Source organism: Sitophilus oryzae, unplaced genomic scaffold, assembly GCF_002938485.1.
Source record: "Sitophilus oryzae breed Bouriz unplaced genomic scaffold, Soryzae_2.0 scaffold_1177_pilon_pilon, whole genome shotgun sequence".
In the NCBI taxonomy this organism is placed as follows: Eukaryota; Metazoa; Arthropoda; class Insecta; order Coleoptera; family Curculionidae; genus Sitophilus; species Sitophilus oryzae.
The window spans coordinates 2,831,924-2,847,959 of record NW_022145812.1 but is presented as its reverse complement, the minus strand read 5'-3'; the positions used below and the strand labels follow the sequence as shown (position 1 = coordinate 2,847,959).

Genomic DNA, 16,036 nt, shown 5'->3' with positions numbered 1-16,036 from the left:
TTCTTACACACATTTTTCTACACAGATAAAAACCAGCAACATTGTGTGCCTTTTTTATTTTGTCTCTCTGTTTGTCAACCGGTCATTTATATTTATCTCTGTCGCATGCGTTAAAATACAGACCACGCAAATGAAGTGAATAGGCAAAAAAACGAGAATCACTCACAAAGATTCAACAACAACACAATATTATACAAAATAATGACTGACATATAATTGTCAAATAATAAACGACGACGTTGCTGAACACGGTGCAATGTGACCAACATAGCGATAATAAAATTCGGTTTAAACTAATTTTTGCAGCTTTAATCTAAATAAACTATCTGTTACAATCATTTGCTCTATAAAGTAAAATGAAGAGCTACTCGGTATCTTAAATTATACAACAAATTTAAACATTTTTGACAACATTTAATTTAGTCAGGTTTATAGTGCCAATTTCGATATGACTGATGACGTGCATCGGAAAATGTTTTGCGATTACCGTAGAGATTTTGTACCATTAAGATATTACTCTCTCCATATCTTGATATACAGGGTCGCTGTTATGTACGGAAAAGGTGGATTATTAAGTAAACTATACAAGGTACGGCAAAAAGTTAAATACAAAAATTATAGGGTTGTATTGTATAATAGCGGTATCACAGTTTCGGCAGAATGGCATCGTTAAATGAAACTGAACATACAGAAATTAGTTAAATTGTTTAAGTGATATTTTCAAAAGTCAATAACTCGGAAACGGTTGGTTTGAGGTACATTGTGTTTTTCGATTTTTGAATTGAAGGAAGACTTGAAATATGCGGTAATATAAGGGGGTTCTATTTAAAAAAATGTAACTTTTGTGCCACGACTTTATGACCGGCCCTGTATACTTAAATGTATTACTCGCTAATAGATATTTAAAAATCCTGGAACTTTTGCATTTAACTTTTTGCGGTAGCTCCTATATTTTACCTAAATTCGACCGTTTCCATACATAACAGCCACCCTTATATTGATAATGTTATTATCAATTACCTACCTGATGATTTGCACAAGCAATTTTCAACAATTTGATTTTTTCTTCTATACTGTTACTTTTGTCCTCCATACCTTTGACCCAAGCCACTGATTCCTGCGAGCACGGTCTTACCGTTTCCGTTCTGCCTTCCCTAAACATACGGGTCATTGCCGCTTCGTACGTCAGACAAAACTTGCCGGCATCCCTGAAATAGGCTAACTGAAGTGCCATCTGTATGTACGCGTCCGGACTTAAATTGCAACTTTTCATAAAACCTACGTAACATAGTCATTTATAAAAACTTAAATGTTTTTTTTTGGAACCCAACCAAACCTTTTCCATAGTTGTCGTGAACATAGATTCTCAAGTCAATATCGTTTATAAGTATATTTGCTATGTGTAAACTTTCTTCAATAGCGCACTGACAAGATTTTGGTATGTCCCAATTTAGTCTGTTTGGAGGCGGTGGAGTGAATTCAGGATTTCCTAAAGCATTTCCTCTATGATCAAATCTATAAGTACAATAGAATATCATGTAAAGATAAACAATTTCATTTCCTTAGGAAACATAAGAAATATATGCATTATTTAACTGAATTCAATTCTAATTCAGACACAATATATTAAAATAATCTAATTTGAATTTTAATGGAAATTGCAGGTAAAAGGTCACAAATACTGTTGACATCTTTTTATTTCTCTGAAATATGAATTTTTATATAGCTCATTAAAAATAATTTATTAAAAAATACCGTATACCAATCTATTTTTCCTATGTTTCCAAAAGATCTGTATTATAGCAGTGATAAAGGTAAGTATACTATAATTATAATATGGTTATGCTGGATATGTTAATGATTATATAAAATAGTAATATCATAAATAGATACGGATATTTACAAAAAATTTGGGTTTCTAAATGATAATAATATGTTTTTAAACGCCATTTTTTAAATATACTAAACAACCTATATAGAGATGAGATTTTTTTTTTACATCACTATTTTAAAATCGCAATCGCAACCTGCAATTGACTCTCATAGGACATTGCGATTGCGATTTCTTCTATTTGCGAGTTTCAATTTAGGCAACCAGTAGTACTATAGCTGGGATTTGCGACATTGTTGCGATTTGCGACTTTGCTGCGATTGTGATTTTGTAAACTGGGACTGTGATTTCTATCAGCGAGTTTGAATTTTTACGAGTTGCGATTTGCGATATTGCTGCGAATGTAATTTTGTGTTCTATTGAAGTATTTTATAGTAAACTGCGATTGAATTTTCTCTCTGATATTATTTATTTATAGAGAAGGTATTATTTTCTAGGATCACGATTAATAATATACCGGGTGTTTCACAAGAGTGGTTCATCTCTATAACTTTTTTATTTTTTTTTTCTGATAAAAAAGCCAGATTTGTTATTATTACGTTTTTCGTCGGTTCCGTGTGGATAGAAAGTCACAATTTATTTAACACTAATTAACAAAAACAATAACGATAAAAGACTTAAACAACTATTTACAAACGATTTATAACTATTTATCTAGAAATAATTTATTTTGAATTTAGCGCGTCAACTGTACTCGTCTATTTATTTCTGTCCTCCTCAGGCTCCAGCCGTCGGATTTTATACCCACAGCTAAAGAGTTTCTCGAATAATCCATAGATCATTAGGTGCATAGAGAAGGTTTCGAATGTTCTCGTATGTACTACTCCATTCCAGTGGAACTCGTTTTTCCTCGAACGTTCGAATGAATCATTACGGTGTCTATTCTTTAATGCGATGTTAAGGTCATCTGAGGGCGGGACATATAGTTAGGTTAGGTCGAGTCCATACGGATCCGCAACATTATGTTAGTATATGACATAAATTAGAGATTGATTGACATATTCAACTGTTTTCAGTCACTTCCTGTCTCACCGGAAATGACTACAAATTTTGATTTTTAAATGACACCCTCGGTATTTTTTTACTTTATTCGCTAGAAAATGACACTCTGAATAGAATATGACATATCATATGGCAACTTTTGTCATTTTCGCTTAAAAAAATCGTATTTTAAATTTCAATCTAGAATGTCATGGCTGTGTTAAAAACACTAATTTTAATCAAGACGCCTTGGAAAAATAGATTTGATCGTCTATTGTTTTTCGCGTCTTGTTCTGGCCAGTTAAAAGATGCCCAAATCGTATTTTTAATCATATCTCAATTTGTTCAAATGGAACGAGGATGGCTCATTGGCATACTTAGAAAAAGCATTTTTTTAGGAATAATTTGGTTTGGTAAATATTAAAATCGCAATCGCAGGTTACAGTCGCTGCGATTTCAATTGCGATTGAAGTATCGCAATTTTGCTCATCTCTAAACCTATATATTGTAATTACATATACAGGGTGGTACGAACTGTATTCCGGAAACTTTGGCAGCATATTCTGCAGATCAAAATAAGTAAAAAAGTTCGTATACATCTATGTCCTAAAATTCTTAGTTTCAGAGATACAGGGTGTAGAAGTTTCATTTTTATTTCGATTTTTTCCAAATAATTTTTGAAGCAACGTCAATATTTAGATGAAAATTGGTGTCTGGGAGTTTTTTGACATAAGAAATTTGATTTTGATGTCAATTTGACTCCTACTTGTAGAGGGCGCCACCTACACGTTTTTTAGCCGTTTTGAAGACTAATAACTTTTCGTCCGTACCTGTATAAAACTACTGAGTTAAAAAATATACATTCACTACGTTTTCTACGTAAAAAAGGTCTTTTGGTAACAATCGCTACGAGTAATTGTTCTCGAGATATTTGGAATCGAAATTATCATTACCTCTCATCATTGGCATCTACTCTCAGCATGTTTATCTTTTGTCAATAATGACATGTATTGACTATTTCCATTCTAAATATCTTGAGAACGGTTGCTCGTAGAGATTTTTCCCAAGAAACATTTTTTAGGTAAAAAATCACGGAAATTTTTTACTTATTTTGATCTGCAGAATATGCTGCCAAAGTTTCCGGATAAATAAACTTCATCTTGTCATCACATTTCTAAGCATGATTTACAATTTATTAAGCACCGATCACTAGTTCCTTTAATTTTTTTATCACTATATGTACATCTACTTTACATACTCATTAACTTATCCTGTACAGTATTCCCATGTACATTTTAGCTAATAGAAACTTCTGCAAATATTATTACTGATAACAAAATTATTTTCTTACGTTAGTCACTGCTATAACTTTAATGAAATATTTATTAGTTATAGTTAGAATATTAAAGTGCATGCAAAATGAATATTATTTACATACAAATAACATAAATACATATATTTCTATTAAAATATATGTAATTTAAATATTTTTTTTATAATTTCATAATTTGGAATTTAAATAAATAGCTGGAAATAAAAAATATATAAAGCAAAAATATTACCGTATATTTTCGGATTCTTCAAGCAAAATATATTCCAAACAGTGTGCTATAATTGGAGCATCAGACCTACAAAGGTTAATCGAAAATATGTGAAAACCAGCCACCGAAAAAAAGTTAGAAATAAAAAATACTTGTAATGAATTAACGCTAACGGATAGTTAATAATCAAATTATTTGGGAGGATATAATCAATCAACAAATAAAATGAGGATATAAAACATATATGCCATAACCATCCAGGAAGCAAGCAGCTAGCTACTGATAAGAGCAGATTACACTGATGTTAAACTAGATAAATTACCGAGGTTCGTAAGATTCTTCAGTGATCACCCACTCCCACAGATGTGACATCACTGCAGCGTCTCCCCTATATATTTTCGTCATTAAAAATATAAACGTTACAACATATAAGTATATATAAAATCACTAAAGTTCTACGTCCCTCTCAACATATAAGTATATATAAAATCACTAAAGTTCTACGTCAACTCGCATACCCAAGAATGTTGCAGTTTGTTGTCCCTTAATTTTAGTGGCAGCTAAACTAAAAAAGTTTATTTTTATGGTTTATTTCAAAGTTTGATTGTTATTTGTTTTTTTTATTAGCACGTTCTTAATAGTAATCAGAATACTAGATATAATAATAGCTCCCGTACATAGCGTTTAACGCCTTGTGAGTAGCAAGGTACAGCTTTCCATGCTAGAGCCGTTCGGTATACAAGGAAGGTAATGTGGCTAGCACTACGCTTCAACCGCCTATTATTACCTCAGGATTGTGAATCCCAAGTACTCATTTAAGGCTGAGTCGGCCTAGGTAACCAAACTATTTTTATTTTATTAAAAATAGTCGGATGATGAAATGCCGGGTGTAGGATTCGAACCCACAACCTTGAGATTGGTAGACGAGAGCTGTACCTCTATGCCACCGGGCACCTTACTAGGTACGGTCACAAATTAACTATAACAGATGCGAAAGAACACCGAATTCCGTGTTCAGGTTTCTGTGACCTTCAGAAAGAGTTCATAGACAATCCGCATCAATGTATAGTTTGGGTTATTATTTGTTTGGGTGAAAATAATCTGCACCAATATGTTATCGAGGCATATAATCTCACAGTAATTTAATAGATTACTCGTCATATTATATCCGTTCGTAGATTAGGAAAAAAAAGATATTTATAGTATAAAAAATTAATTTATTTAACAAAATTTAATGTGACAAAATAGTTACTTTTCTATATGGTTTTATTGGACTTTTTTCGACTATAATATAAACTTTAATGCATAAAATATTGTCAATCTAATAAATAATTTAATGATGTAAATAAGAGGAAATTTCTCACATGGTTGGTCAAATGCTATAGTTTTCATTATATCAAACAGCCTCTGAATGTGTTCTTCAGTGCAAAACTCATCAAAATTTAATATAAATAATTTTTCCAGCCTGTAAATAAAATGAACAAATTTTTCCACTTTCATGCTCAAAGGCTTTTAAATGGGTAAATAATTTCGAGTTATCCAGAGATTCGGATTCTTTTGCAAATTTTAGACAAATATCACATTGATGTATTTGAAGACCCTTTTTAATGATGTAGTCAAACATAATTAAAGGCATTTTGAGTTGAAAACATTTCTCAGAGGCTGTTTGATATAATGAAAACTATTTAATATGACCACCCATGTGAGAAATTTCCTCATTAAATGATTTATTAGATTGAAAATATTTGATGTATTAAAGTTTACAAATAAAGATTTATATAGTCGAAAAAAGTCCGATAGAACCAATAGAAAGGTAACTATTTTGTCACATTGTTAATTAAATTTTGTTAATTAAATTAATTTTTTATACTATAAATATCTTATTTTTCCATATAAATAAACACATTTGTATCCCATTTTAAATAAGATATACAAATTACCAAAACTTAGAAATAACAGTTCAAAAGTTCAACAAAAATCCTACACGCGTTTTTAAAAAGAAACATATAACCACGCACTATGTCACTCCAGCAAGCGAATACGACACAGCATGGGTTTCCGGACTAAACGACTGGTGTATTTACACCACTCAATAGGCGTGTCGGGCTTGCCGAACGGTTTCCGATGCAGTCGCTTTCTTTCGGATCTGTTATAGGTAATTTGTGGTATGGTATAGTAGATAAAGTAAGAATAAGTGAAATGAATACCGAGTTTTGTGTGTTTTAGTGTAGGTTGTTTATTCTGTTATGATTTAATATTTACTAGAGATTTAAAGTTTGTTTAAAAATTAAATTCAAATATTTTTATTTATGAAAATATATGATACTTTAATAAAAAAAAATTTGATAAGCTACTAGATCCTAATTTTCACTGCATTTTGTTCAGAGTGGTAAAACTATCCAGAAAGATTTTTATATACTATTTTTGAATTCAAATATTATATTTTGTTTATTTTGAGAAAATTATGAATTAAATTGTTCCGCTGAGGAAAAGTTCATGTAATTTGTTTTAACACTGTTTTAACATGATCCCGTTTAAAATGTTCATGTAAGTCATCTTTAAACCTACTGACAATATTGCACATAGGGCATTTTTTTCTAATATTTTGTACAGGGATATTGGTATTATTTAAACCATCGCCCAAAACAGTTCTTTTATTATCCCTCAATCAAGGATATTAAGATCAAATTTTCCATTCTTAAAGAGTACAAATAAAGACACAGTCAAAGTCTATGCACCATAATTACTAATATCCTGGATGACAATGCTTACACTTGACCCTGCCTCACTTCTTTGATAATTTGGTCAATTACCTTGTGCCACATGTGCGTGTGATTTTAATTGCCATGCTAAACTCTTCTTTGTACTAAAATGTTTATTACAAAATTCGCAGGTGAATGCATATACTTTAGTTTTCAAAGGTGCTATTCCCTCTATCTGATTCGGATAAAATTTTTTAACATGTTTCCGAAGCACACTAAAACACACAAAACTGCGATTACATTCGCAGCAACCACTGCTATTAAAAATACTGGTATTCATTTCACTTACATACGGTATATGTCTTGTATATGTAAACCGTTCATAAAATAAGGCGACAGCAAACGGCAACATTGTTGGATATGCGAGTTGACTAGTGGGACGTAGAAGATAGTTATAAAATCTATTAGAATAAAAATGCTTACCAAGAATGTTCAGCATTGAAGCCCAATCTTCCGTTGTTGCCTATGCATAGGGTAAAGGATTTGTCAAACCATCTATCATAACCTTTACCATGTAAAAGCACTTTGCCATAATTATCCAATTTAGAGGGATCTTCCTTTAATATAAAATGGCATTACTAATATTACTTTCAATTTTAATTAGAATATACCATATCAAACTCGTACGGAAAGTCGTCTAAAACAACTACAAAAGCCGCTCGTTCAATGGCGTCCAGTGACAGTCTATTCACACCTTTCGAAAAGTAGGATTGTCTCACTTTAGCCCAATGTCTGCGTAAACCAGCTGTTAAGGCGGCTAATTTTTCTTCGCCCTCTTGCGGTTCGGATGTATCTTTCAGAATTTGCTCTATTTGCCTAGAAACGTTTAAGATAAACTACCAGATTAGCAAAATGGCGTTACCTTTACATCTGAATTTCCGCCGGTCTCAATATCCTTCCTTTGTGATGAATGATCACCTTAAAGTATCTACCTTTGTGATAAACAGCTATGTGATTGCTATCGGAAATATGAATGATCTTATCCGCTTCGTCACCCGGTACTCTCGTTGTATTAAATATTCGTTCGTATTGCCACGAGCACAATGGTACCATACCCTGTATTAAAATCGGATCTAGTTCTTGTCTATCCAATAACCTACAGTTAAATAGATATACGTTGTATTTGTTATTCATATAAAAATTATGTTTCGTGGGAGGTCTGCTAGGCACAATTAAGAATCTTTTGCAGCTCAACAGCGAAAAAATAGAATTTGACACATCCCACTAAACAGTCTGACAAACAGATCTGAAACAACGGAGCAACGGTAAGGGAAACGCAGATTTCTAAAAACATGGCCGATTTCGTTCATAAAATATCCTGGGGCTTGCAGTGTTTCATGAAATATATCAGGTATTACTTTATTTTGCAGTAAACTTCATATTATTTTACATTAAACCCGTATCTACATTTTATTTACTATAATTATTATATTGGTTAATATTTTCTTACTATTTTATTCTGTAGATTTTCCTACAGTGGCGAAATACACATAGGACTTTTTTGAAGAGATGAATCCGAAGTTTCGTTCCAACGGAGCGCCGTAGAGAACCGTACTCGGTACGGTAACGCTTATGCGCAATAGAGAAAATGCGTTCCAACCACGAAAGAATCATTTAGTAAACGGTAACTTTTGCATTCCAACAAAAGTTGTCATCATTAGCAAACCGATTCCAGGACCGTAATTTCGATACCAGTCTCAAAGCAAAAATCATAGGGGCTGACCTGCGCGTTAAAGTGTGTCAGCAGATAATTGATGTTCATTTCCAAACCAACTGGACGCCGTTTTTCAATCATACGGTATATTACTTATTTTGAATCCCTTATATAACAAAAATCGTATAAAAAATCTATGTAACCCTTAGATCTAACCAATAACAATAACAAAAAATAAGGTTATGAATTAGATTCAAGTGTAAGGCCACAGCTGCCAGGGCGAATTCTAAAATCGGTTCACAAACCGTTTCAACAGCATTTAATTTTGGTATCTTAACAGAATTGTTCAAGTCGACACATGCGCACAAATTCGATAACCGTTCTAGAAGGGTCCTAATTTCTGCGTTGGAACGAAGCTATTATCTACATTCTGTTTAATTATTTGCTAACTAAATATAGTAATATTATTTATTAAAAAGCGTGTACTAATTATAATAAAACATTAGGTCCCCGAAAGGGGCATAAAATTGGGGTATCACTGGCCAATAAGAAAACGTTATACAAGGTTACCGCCTGGCAACGGAACATGTGAGAATCTCAACCAATCAGATTTGTTTGCAAGGCAGAAAGAAAGATATTAGTTAATTAAATAAATATACACCTAACAATTTAGGTGTATACTATGTATGCGAGAATGAACTAAAAATATATTAAATTTATAGGCAATATATTTTTTGTCAGCATTCATTTTGCTGCTTAAGATCCGTTTGTCAGAAAAATATGTTTCTTCTCTCAAAAAAATCCTATATGGGTATTTCGCCACTGCAAGAAAATCTACAAAATAAAATAGTTATTTTTTGTAAACACTTCTGCGTTAATCCCAAACGGAAACTACTTGTCAGAAGTTAGGTTTGCAGATATACAAATTTGCCTAACAAACAAAAAAATGCGTAACGTTTCGGAAAGTTTATCTCTTTCCGTTGTCGGAAGCAAAAAAAATTCAAAGAATACAGAAAAAACTATTTAAAATATTTAAATTCAACTATTCGAGAACACTTTAGTTTTTTAAAACAGATACGTCCTACAAAAACCGTTAACGTTCTGTTAAAATACCCATATAGGATTTTTTGGAGAGATGAATCCGCCACATATGTATAGACATTTTTTAATATGTTTCTTATTAAAACACCATTCAAATACATTATTTATTTTTCACCTACCTCCTGAATCTCAGTAACGAATTGATAATAGAAGCGGCCCTTGCGGCCTGATTACTGGTTGGATGTAACATTATAGCATCAATTCCATAGAAATTCGAATTAATCATCAGCGGGTACCTCCCTCTCAAATACACGTACTCTTCCCACCAATCGGATACATAGTTCGTCGACCACCATGACTTTAATATAATGTACCGCTGCAATTTTTTTCCGATGCCGTTTTCAAATTCATCGGCTAACTTTACCATTTTCGTATATGACTTATCATCCAGTAAAGGACGAACACTTCTTAAGTACTAATAAAATTAAAAAAAAAAATTGGTATATAAACATTTAAAATAGGAAGGTTTTAAATACCGAATGTTTTTCAAAAGTGGCTCTTCCCCACTCTTCCCTATAACTTTTTTTTTATTTTTTAGATAAAAAAATGAAATTTGGTATGTCATCAATCAGAATTTTATTCAATTAGTTTCAGTCACTTCCCGTTTCACCGGAAATGACTGCAACTAGGGAATGCAATCCCGCACCAAAATCTCAATCCCGCAAACCCGCGGGATTAAAGCAATCAATCCCGCGGATCCGCAAAATTGCGGGACTGTAAATAATAGTCATACATTTGGTCCTAAATGGTACAAAAGGCATTGTACATTTTGCATAGGCCCACAATATATTGATATAGCGTGTATCTTTAACTAGCTGTACAGAAATTTGGACCGATGTATAGAGTGTTCAAAAAATATATTTAATATTAAATAAACTTAAATTTTATTATATTTTTCTACTTATTTTATAAATAAAAATATTATTCTGTGGTTGAAGTTTTTTTAACTTTTGTTGGTTATCTGCTTTTAGATACACTCTATATCAATAATTTTTTGGCATATGCAGAATGTACAAAGCTTTTTGTACCATTTAGGACCATACGTATGACTAAAAATGCATATTTTTCGAAAAATCGTCGTATTTTCCTAAAAACAAAAAAAAATAAAAAAAACATCAAATCGATCAAATTGTTTTTTTCTAATTTCAATGCAGATTAAAATTTCGATTTTTTAAAAATTGTAAATTTGCGGTAAAAAGATTCTTGGCCAAATTTTTACCCTCTTATAAAACACCCTGTACATAAGAATTCACTAAATATATTTTTGAAAACCACACAGCATCTTAATCACAATAGATGCATCTAAAACCTGGTCCAATCCGCATCCCAAAATCTTTTTTAGTCCAAGAGATATTCAACTTTAAATTTACCCGTCAGTTTTTATGTCCGGCAGTTTATTTGACGAAATTGTCCACAAGTACTAGTTAAACGCTTTTCTTCACTTACGCATATACGCCAGAAAGAAATCTCACAACTAACCCATGCAACTGCAACTAACCTGTTTCACTTATTTTTAATGGCCAAGCCGTAAGGGGAATCCCTCGGGTTCCGAGCGTCGACGCATCGGCCCGGAACGAAGCGGTTTGATCTTGATTGAGATCGATTCGGTTACCCAGTAATATGTCGATCCCGCAGATCCCGCACGGTAAATCCCGCAACTTTGATCCCGCGGAATCTCAGAGGGATCCCGAATTTGCGGGATTGCATTCCCTAACTACAACTTTTGATTTTTAAATGGTATCCTTGATATTCTTTTACTTTATTTGTGATAGAAAATGACATTCTGAATAGAATGTCATGTCATATGTCAACTTTTAACATTTTCTATTAAAAAATTAGTATTTTAAATTTCAATCTTAGACTGTCAAGCATAGAGAAATATAAAATAAAAGAGATGTCATTTCCATAGTCAAAAGTAGGCAACGATAGTAGCAAAAAAATCTACAAAATAAAATAGTTATTTTTTGTAAACACTGCCGCGTTAATCCAAACGGAAACTAGTTGTCAGCAGTTTGGTTTGGTTTATATATACGAATTTCCCTAACGAACAAAAAAATGCCTAACGTTTCGGAAAGTTTATCTCTTTCCGTCGTCGGAAGCAAAAAATATAAAGAATAAAGAAAAAAACTATTTAAAATATTTAAATTTAAATATTCGAGAATACTTTAGTTTTTTTTAAACAGATACGTCTACAAAAACCGTTGACGTTCTGTTAAAGTGACATTATATCAACTTAAACTTCAAAATTAACAATTACTACCTGATAACAATTACTTAATAAGGTAAAACCAAAAAGCTCCAAACTTTCTGTATGATTATTTTTAATTTTTACGTATTTTATGTTTATTTATGTTATGTTCTTTAAAATCAAAGAAGCGATTGCCATACATTACTAACATCTACAGATGTATGAGCAATACATTTATTTTTATTAGATTGTATTAAAAAAGCCTCTTTTATTTTTCTTTTAGAAGCTGTCGCTTCTTTCATTATAATTTTAGCGTTATTAAAATTTATTCTGTGCCCTGTGTCCCATGAATGCTGACATATCTTAGATTTGTGAAAAATCTCCCTTTCTTAAATAATCTTTATGTTCTTCAATTCGAACATTTAAGGGTCTAGATATTTCACCAATGTATATTTTGTATATTACATTTTTTGTTTGTTGTTCTGGTAATCTATTCTAATTAATTTTATTAATTATTTATTTTATAATGGAAACATAAAAAACACATAACACACGACATAAAGTTCAAATCATAGGGAAATATAAGTCTGTGATATAAGTTTCTCCAAAAATTCTCTACGCACAAAACAAATAAACTATGGAGGGTAGTCCATAAAATAAACAAAGAATACAGCTATCATGTCAATTGTTAATCTTGTCATGACGTAGTCATGTGACAGGTAGCAGGTGGCGACGCTCTGGAGCCCTAACCGTACTATGCAAAATTATGGTCAAGTTAGACAAATTTTCAAACACTCGTTTATTTTAGTTTCTCTACGCCGAAAATGTCAAAAGTTGACATATGAGATGTCATTCTATTCAGAATGTCATTTTCTATCGAATACAGTTAAAAAAATACCGAGGGTACCATTTAAAAATCAAAAGTTATAGTCATTTCCCGTGAAACAGGAAGTGACCGAAAATAGTTTTATATGTCAATCTATTCTAATTTTTGTCATATACTAACATAGCAAATCTCGTTTATCTAAAAAAATAAAAAAGTTATAGGGGTGAGCAACTTTTGAAAAACACCCAGTATAGATTTCAGAGAGGACGTTTAGGAATCCTAGTCTCTCGCAAGTATATTTAATTTTAATAACACTTCTACTATGGTCTATCCATCAAAATAATATATGACAGGGAACGGGGGCAATTGCTGTCAAATCTTATTATAAAGCACTGTTCAGCCATTTTTTAATATCACCTGTCAAAAGCATATACCGGGTGCGTCTCAAAAGTGGCTCACTCCTATAACTTTTTTATTTTTTCAATTAAAAAAACGAGATTTGGTATGTTAGTATATGACATAAATTAGGATTGACTGACGTATTCAATTGTTTTTGGTCACTTCCTGTTTCACCGGAAATGACTACAACTTTTAGTTTTTAAATGGCACCCTCGGTATTTTTTTACTTTATTCGATAGAAAATGTCACTCTGAATAGAATGACATATCATATGTCAACTTTTGACATTTTCGCATATGGTTTATTTGAAATTATAACATGCGGTTCATAACAAAAATTTGACTTGAAATACCAAGCGTGTGGTATCAAATTATTCGTAAAAAAATGATTTTTCCAAATATGCTAATGAGCCATTCTTGTTGCATTTGAAAAAATTGATATATTAATATTAAAAATACGATTTGGGCATCTTTTAACCGGCCAGGACAAGACGCTAAAAACATTAGGCGATGAAATCTATTTTTCCATGGCCCCTTGATTAAAAATTAGTGTTTTTAACATAGCAATGGCACTCTAGATTGAAATTTAAAATACGATTTTTATTAAGCAAGCATGTCAAAAGTTGATATATGATATGTCATTCTATTCAAAATGTCATTTTCTATCGAATAAAGTAAAAAAATACCGAGAGGGCCATTTAAATATCAAAAGTTGCAATCATTTCCGGCGAAACAGGAAGTGACCAAAGACAATTGAATACGTCAATCAATCCTAATTTAGGTCATATACTACTATACCAAGTCTCGTTTTTTTATCTGAAAAAATAAAAAAATTATAGGGGGTGAGCCACTTTTGAGACGCACCCGGTATACTTTTGCCAGAGAGACAACTGACATTAATTTCAGGCTACTTACTCTTGTCATGGTATCGTGTAGAGACGGTAATGGCAATCTCGGTAATGAACTCTGATAACTATATAATTTTGGTGTGTTCCATCCCTCGATTATGCTAACAAAAACGGCCCAAATTCTTGTAGCAAGGGATGGTTTGCTACCTTTCACTTGAGATTCGTACATCCATCCTTTGTACATAAATAACATTTTCAGCGAATAGCGTAGAAAGTAAACGGCAGAAAGCCAGTAAGAAAGAGATGTGATTGTACAGGCTCCAAGTTGCCAATAAAGTGTCTGTCTAAAAATATATATAAATATATATTTTAAAATATGTTTATATTAATAAATATTATAATACATTTTTATTGTTTAACGTTTTAAAAAATGTTCAAACTATAAGATGCTGTTACAGAATACTAAATTTCTTTAATTGCAAACATTCTTGTCTATAGTATACAAATACAAGCAACATTGCATTTAGTCTGCCTTGGTATACAGGGTGGTGACAATTTCGATGCTCAACATTGGCATCTCAGAAAGTACGATAGATACGAAATCGGTTAAATGGGACAAAAGTTGCGTAATTAGAAGTTTGTAGTGTTGTGTTTGCACCTATGAAGAAAACCCCGGTATCTTGATTAGTTTCGGATTTATGTCAAAAAAATGAAAATAATGCGTTTATTTTAAATGAGAATATCTTCAGAACTATTGTATCTATTGCAACGTAAGTTGGTAGTTTTATATTTTTGACCCAGGCAAATTAAATGCCGTTTTCAGAAAATTTCTAAGCCTTCTAGATTTCGCACAACAGACAAGTTTTTGTTTTCTTATGACCGCCATTTTGAATTTTTATACTATTAGATAGAGCAAAAAATAATCTATACGGTGGTATCTAATTTTTGTCCCTTATTATGTAAATTCACCCAAAAAATTGGATTTTTTTTTAAATTCGTTCAAAAGATCAAGTCTGCCTTGGAAATCCAATTGACACTTTATATGACAGCAAGTTAATTTTGGTTTACTCTATTAAGTATCAGATCTGGACACAAAAAATTATAGTAGATAGTGTAACAGCGCTTTCAGATGGAGCGGACCGTCCGCGACTTCGTGCAAGTACCATGAGTTTATATGAACAATTCCACATGGGCGCGTATGCTTCGTCCGACGGAGTAGGCTATCTTAAAAAAAACCGCTCCATCTGAAAACGCAGTAAAGTGTATTACAATATGTTCACAAGTGAGGAAACTCGAGATATGTATGATGTTAACTTAAAAAGTAATAGAAATTCCGATATGGCATGCGCAAGTTATAGAATCATTTCTCATCGTACTATTTTATTTTCGCAAGAATTTCAAGAAATTTAGCAGTTGCTGGTAGATTTTAAAAACAAGAGAGCACTATTTTAAAAAAGCTTATGATATTAATGTACCAGCTTAGATTGAGATAAATCCGGTTAGGTTAAGTTCTAGTTGTAAAATAAGTCGAAAGTGTTGTGTAAGTGATTCTTATGTAGGGAAAATTCAAGGACTGTATATATTCTAAAGGACTGTTCGATCGCGTCAAATCGCCGCTGTCGTAGTCGCCGTGGAATGCTACGTCACGCGCTGACCAGCGCTCCACAGTGCGGCGGATGGTTATTCTAGCGGGACAAAATCTCAAGAGCAATGTTTGGGATTTAAAATCTAAGAACGTAGCAAATGGTCTAATATATAGTAACTATATGGTTAAATTTATTTATTTATTAACAACTTAATTTATTAATAAATAAATACAAGATAATAAAACTATGATATTATTCGT

General features: G+C 32.1%; 1 protein-coding gene across 3 annotated transcripts in view; it reads right to left on the bottom strand.

Moving 5' to 3' along the window:
- Positions 1 to 16,036, bottom strand: part of LOC115890070 (carnitine O-palmitoyltransferase 1, liver isoform) — a 53,712-nt gene that overhangs the window by 3,316 nt on the left and 34,360 nt on the right. The window contains exons 4-12 of one of the 3 annotated variants that reach the window (XM_030910198.1): positions 14,258 to 14,534; positions 10,050 to 10,345; positions 8,044 to 8,271; positions 7,787 to 7,991; positions 7,599 to 7,732; positions 4,736 to 4,801; positions 4,435 to 4,500; positions 1,337 to 1,515; positions 1,025 to 1,278 (exon numbers count right to left, since the gene is read on the bottom strand). In XM_030910198.1, the coding sequence (XP_030766058.1) occupies positions 1,025 to 1,278; positions 1,337 to 1,515; positions 4,435 to 4,500; positions 4,736 to 4,801; positions 7,599 to 7,732; positions 7,787 to 7,991; positions 8,044 to 8,271; positions 10,050 to 10,345; positions 14,258 to 14,534 (1,705 nt within the window). The remainder of the gene's footprint in view (positions 1 to 1,024; positions 1,279 to 1,336; positions 1,516 to 4,434; positions 4,501 to 4,735; positions 4,802 to 7,598; positions 7,733 to 7,786; positions 7,992 to 8,043; positions 8,272 to 10,049; positions 10,346 to 14,257; positions 14,535 to 16,036) is intronic. The other 2 variants (XM_030910216.1, XM_030910207.1) reach the window with 2 other exon arrangements.